The sequence below is a fragment of the Cicer arietinum genome, chromosome 3, assembly GCF_000331145.2.
Source record: "Cicer arietinum cultivar CDC Frontier isolate Library 1 chromosome 3, Cicar.CDCFrontier_v2.0, whole genome shotgun sequence".
Lineage (NCBI taxonomy): Eukaryota > Viridiplantae > Streptophyta > Magnoliopsida > Fabales > Fabaceae > Cicer > Cicer arietinum.
The window spans coordinates 36,453,375-36,459,605 of record NC_021162.2 but is presented as its reverse complement, the minus strand read 5'-3'; the positions used below and the strand labels follow the sequence as shown (position 1 = coordinate 36,459,605).

The following is a 6,231-nucleotide window of genomic DNA, read 5'->3' as shown; positions in this document are numbered from 1 at the left end:
TCTTCTGCAAAAGGAATGTTAATTTTCAATTTTTTAAAAATATCAAGAAACTTATCCAATTGTTTTTCAATTTCTTCCTTTTTTGGTCTTTGAGGGAATGAGAGTCGAATTTTGGGCTTCAGCAAAGCCTCATTTTCTACACTACATGCTCTTCCTCCTTTTCAAGATGGATGTCCTCCTCAACTGGTGTACAATTTCCTCCATGTGGGTTGCGATTGAAGCACTCCCACCATTTTTTGCTTTAGGTGGTACTAGTTCAATTACCTTGCCACTCCTTGTTGTCAAGGAATTGACATTATTTTGCAGGTTCAGAACTATGTAACTAGGAAAATTATCAGGCGCTCTTTGTGCTAGATCTTGAGCAATTTCACCCATTTGGGTCTCAAGATTCTTTATTGAGATTGAGTGATTTTTCTGAATGGCTCTGGACTCTTCAATGAAAGCACTTGTGTTCGTTGCTAACTTCTCAATAGCAATCTCTCAAGTAGCTTTACGAGATGGAGCTTGATTTGCTTGAGCTTCATGTTGACCTTGAGGTCCACCTTGTTGATCTTTCCATGAAAAATTTGGATGATTTCTCCAACTCGGATTGAACGTACTAGAGTAAGGGTTGTTCGATTTCCCGTTGCTACCCATAAATTTCACCTCTTCTAGGTTTGTATATTTAGAGTTGTTTTCCCATTCTTTATCTCAACAACGATAACATATTCTATCTATTTTGAGAGAAACTTCCCTTGACCCACCACTTCTATCATACAACATCATTTGTTCATTTGATAATGATAGCGTTTCACCAAGTGTACTGAATCATTGCAAGTAATTAATTAAAACGGTAGTACAGAGTGTCGAACTCAACGATTGCGTTTTACTATCAAATTATATTTAATCACTAAAATTGAGAAAAAAGTTCCCTAATTGATTGAAATAATATTTAAAACTAACAACGGTAATAAAATTGATCCTTTATAATGTCAGGGATGAGTTTCACTTCAAATGCAACCTTGGTGTCTAATTTAATCCTAGTTACTGAATTCCTTTATTGAATTATTACCGATTTCTGTTTATTATTCTTACCCTAATGCCTTAGTGACAAAACCTTTAATTCCAAAGTAACCCCTAATTCCTTAGTGGATTTAAGATTAGAATTAAGCCTTACCGTACAAGAATTCTCTTGTTAAAATATTGCCTTTGCAACTAATTTAATTGGTTTCATGACTCGCATCTATATCTAGACTACAAACTCATGAATTTCTCATCTCAAGCATTCGTAAAATCCACTTCCGTCTCAAAATACGAATCGTTGAATATTTTAATGTTGATCAAGCAAAAAAAAGCATTAAGCACAAATATGAGAAAAAATAATTCAATAAACTCATTCATATAACTAGAAATCAAATCAGAAAAAATAAGGGTTTGATCTTGTTACACTCATCCTTAATAAATATGGTTTAGTTACTCATGACAGAGATAGAAAAGATAGAGACTAAAGAAGAATTACAAGAAATATTCATGAATGATTCTTGATAAAACTGCTCCAATGGTGTTAGAAACGGCTATCATTGAGTTTCTCTGCTAGGGCACAAGTCTCCAAACTTCCCAATAGTCAAAAGGATGCCTAGAAATTGAAAAAATTGCATTTTAATGACTGCTGACACATGCCACGCTCCCCAGGCGCATCCCGACAGTGGCGAAATGTTGAAAATGCGCCATATAGGTAATGTTGGTTTTTCACCAAAATTCAGCACTGCACTAAAACAAAAAGCAAAGTAAAATTATTAAAAAATCTCTAGTTAATCAAGTATATAAGAACATAAATATTTCATGAAATCAAAGCACTCAAATCAACAAAATATATCAAATAACTCCTTAAATTAGCTAATGATTAAAGATAAATAAGACTAAAATCAATAAAAAAAATATGCATATGATGAAGAGTCATCACAATCCAAAACTTAATATATTGCTTGTCCCCAAGCAACAATTAATTTGAGGTTCGGTATAGTTAAGAGCAAACTTAAACTCAATTCTCAAAGTTCCAGCTGCTACAAAACATTCTTCATGCTTCATGATTGCTTAAATAAAAAAATAAAAAACACAATTTGTCTACTTTAGCATTCACTCATCAAGTGTTTAGCACCTTCTCGTCACACAACTTTACTAAAATTTCTCTCAAGTGTTTAGCAAGGGTTATGAATTTATCACTCAACTCCTAGAACATGCATCACGCTACCATATGCTTGAAATAATTCTAGTTAGCAATCACAATGCAGCAAACACATACACTTTTGGATGACTTTAGGGTTGTAATAGGGCGTTAGGCATACATGTTCAAATATTCAACCACTTTTATATTTCTTCAATTTTTCATTGTGGAGATTCTCAAACATTGACAAAAGAACCAAGAAGATATTATTTATCACAGTACACAAACAGAATTTTTATTTATTGATTTATTTTTAATTTTCTTTTTATTTTTTTTTGTTTTCTTCTTTTTTTTCTTCTCTTTTTGTGCGAATCACCACCCCAAACTTAAAAGGTTATTATCCCATGAACAACCCCAAACTTAGAATTTTACCAAGACGAGACAAAACTTTTCCTATCTAACTCCAAGTAAGGTGATTGAATTAAAGTCAGGCCTTTGGCTTGTAATATGGCTAGTAATCGAAAGAAAGGGCAAGGCTCAAAGGGCTAGCAAGGGATAAAATTTGCATAAGGGAAGTTAAAAAGGCTCATACAACCAAATAAAATGGCCTCAATGTATGCATAAATCACAAGTGATGCAAGTCAGAATTAGTGCAAGTTATGAAGGATAACATATGTCTTTATAATCACACAACAAAGAATGAAAGTGTTTAGGCCCAAAATCTCACAACTAGGATAATAAGAGAGAGCATGAACTGTCAAAAAAATGCTAAACATCTAACTGATTTTTTTTTTTTTAATGAAAAGTTGATGACAAGTTAGACTTCTACAACCACAGAGTAATCAACAATGTATGCAATGGCATGAGAAAATAAATGAAATTTAAATTTTAAAATCCCAAATAAAAAACTTAAGATCAAATGCAAGTTATTACAACTTGTTCATCATAGTACACATTTAGGGAAAGGAAAGGAAACATACAATTCAACTACTGAAATAAAGTGAAGAAAAAGGAAACGAAAGAAAGAAAGAAAGAATAAAATAAAACCAAAGAAAAAGGAAAGAAAAAACTTATCTTAGTTGAGTAATTCACTCAAGGGGATTTGCTTAGGTCCTCCGCTCCTGTACAACTGTAGTCCCCAGTTTACTGGTGAGGTGATGATACTTCATAATAAAACATGTATCCTGGTGTCTATTGATATGAAGCGAAGGCTCAATAGAGATTGGTCATCTTCCCAGTTCGATTCTAGCTTGTCCATCTCGCTGATCGATCATCAATTGAACATGGTAGTAGCATATGAGCAATAAAGGTACTCCATGCTTTTGCAATTGGGGTGAGATCCAACGAACACAATTTTCTAGTTGAGCCATCATTATTTCGTACCCAATATGTGCCTGGTCTGCATAAGATGTGTAAGATCTCTCGAGTGTCTATTTTTATAATGTTATCCTCCATGGCTCAAAAGAGGCAATCTGTATAGTTCAACAGTTGATGACTTAAGGTGTGAAGGGCACCCTTTTCCCCCGTTAATTCACAAAATGATCATGTGGGAATGGTTTGTCAGATTTCAGATCAGAGGCATTGGAGAAGAATACCACAACTAAGGACTTGCTTGCTATGTTGAAAAATGTGGCCAGCTTATCCCATCCTCCAGCAGCAATCATCATCTAGATGTCAACAAATTCATTGGCTTCCAAGTAAAAATTCTTCCCACTCACAAACTTCTTAACTGTGAAGAGTTTGGCATGATACTTTTGCATTGCCATGTTCTTGAATAAGAATGTATCATGTGATTAGGAGGAAGATACATTTGTGACTTTAGTGCATTTAGCTTTATGTTGGGTTGTCATTAGGTCCTACAAAACAATTAAGCATATCCAGGATTCAAAATATTCAAGGTTAGAGATAATTATTTTGAGCATGTCTCCCCTTGGCAAAATAATCACAACAATTGCCCTCTATTTATCCAACAAAATTCTGAATGATAACAATGCATATAGATTGGTTGTGTCATTTTATCAAACAGTTGGAGTGCAGTACAAATTTTGTAATAATTAAGATTCCAAAGTGGTTGTGACGTTTTATCCAACAATTGGAGTGCAATACATATTTTATGGTAATTAGGATTCAAAATTGGTTGTGTCATTTTATTAAACAGGTGGAGTGCAAAGGATTAAATACATGAACAATCCACAATCATAAGTGGCAATTTTCAATTTCTAATACTAACACAATGTAGAATTCAAATAACCCACATACAAAAACGAACAATCTCCATAATTAGCAAAAATTATAATTCAACTAACCCACACGCAACAATGAACAATCTCCACAATTAGCACAAATTCGAATTCAAGTAACCCACATGCAACAATGAACAATCTCTACAATTAACATAAATTTGAATTTAAATAACCCACGTGCATCAATGAACAAGGAGGAGTTGATAGTAACAATTGGAGAAAACTTACTTGATGATGGAAAAATGCTTGATAGGGGAGGAAAACTTACCTCTGTTGAACTGGGTATTAGACTTCGAGTAGTAACAAAGATGAGTGTATCAGTTAAGCCTTGTGGGAGGGGAGGGTTATGTGAAAGAAGTTTTGTGTGAGGACAACGATTTTAAAATCCCAATCTTAAGCACACTGACCACAAATGCGCTTCAAGCGCATGGGATGTAAGTCATGAGCTTCCCTGATCATGTTTTTGATTTAATTCCCAAACACACAGTACATGTGAAATATTTGATTGATCTAATGTTTTGAATTAAGAAATATTTCAGGCAAACAAGAAGACACCACACACTTGGAACAATAACTTGCAACTCAAGGAATCAACCAAAGTTGGAGGATGCACTTGAGAAAGACGCAAAATGTATAGTGTTATTAGGTGTCATAGTAAATAAGTTGAGTAGACTAATCACTATGGTCTCACACTTAAGCCTTTGCCAATGAATAAATCAATCAACAAATAAAGCAATTGATGAATCGATTGATAAATCGATTGTCTGACTCAGAACAAGTGTTTTCACTAAACAAATCGATTGGGCAATCGATTGGTTAAATGCTTTTTGTGAAACCTGAGTTCTGGGATAACTCTAATCGATTGGACAATCGATTGAGCAATCCATTAAGCAATCGATTTAGCAAGTCACAGAAACAACCAAATATGGAAACAATCGTTTGATAAATCGATTGTGACCAAGTTTTAAAATCAGAAATAAGTTATGTGATGCAACAAATCGATTGGGACATCAATTGATTTAGTTTTCTTAAAATCCAAGTTTGAGGCAATCGATTAGGCAATCGATTGCAGATAATCATTCATCAGAACAAACTTTGATTAAATCGATTGGCAAATAGATTTTGTCAAAATGGCTGAGGTTCTGTAACAAGCACAATCGATTGGCAAATCGATTGACGTTTATGCCTGAGACACTTTGATCAGACATAATCGATTGGCAAATCGATTGATGCAAAAGTCTAATTCACTGTGATCAGCACAATCGATTGACGAATCGATTGAAGCTAAGTTTTTAAGTTACATAAAGGTTTCAGCTCATTGCCAAATCGATTATGACTGTGATTGAGAAATCGACTGAGAAATCGATTGTTTTGATCTCGTTGTTGGAACAAAACATCTATAATCGACTACTCAATCGATTTGAAGAAAAATCATAGTTTCAGTTCTGATTGATGTATTAAAAGAATCGATTGGCAAATCAATTCATGCTTATATGTTGAAGATTCAAGAAAAACAAGACCTGCGAAAATCGATTAGGCAATCAATTAAAGCTTTATAAAATTGATTGGGAAATCGATTGTCGTGGTGTTTTCTTTGAATATATATAAGCTGATTCAATCTTTTGAAAAATCTAAGACACAACTTTTGAAAATCTTTGACACAATCTTTTTGAAAACTTTTCACAACCTTTGAACAACCTTGAGAGAAAAGTTTTACAATCACACAAACATTCATTGCCCAAATACCTTTTGTGTGAGAACCAATATTGTGATTGAGTCAAATTCATGTTACTTTTTAGTTCTTTGTAAAAATACAATTCTTTGTAACTGAAAGTTTGGAAAATC

General features: G+C 33.7%; 1 protein-coding gene across 1 annotated transcript in view; it reads left to right on the top strand.

Annotated features, from left to right (window-relative positions):
• Positions 1–497: 497 nt before the first annotated feature.
• Positions 498–6,231, top strand: part of LOC113784185 (uncharacterized) — an 8,499-nt gene continuing 2,765 nt past the window's right edge. Inside the window, exon 1 of the mRNA XM_027330349.1 lies at positions 498–536. Coding sequence (XP_027186150.1) covers positions 498–536 — 39 coding nt within the window. The remainder of the gene's footprint in view (positions 537–6,231) is intronic.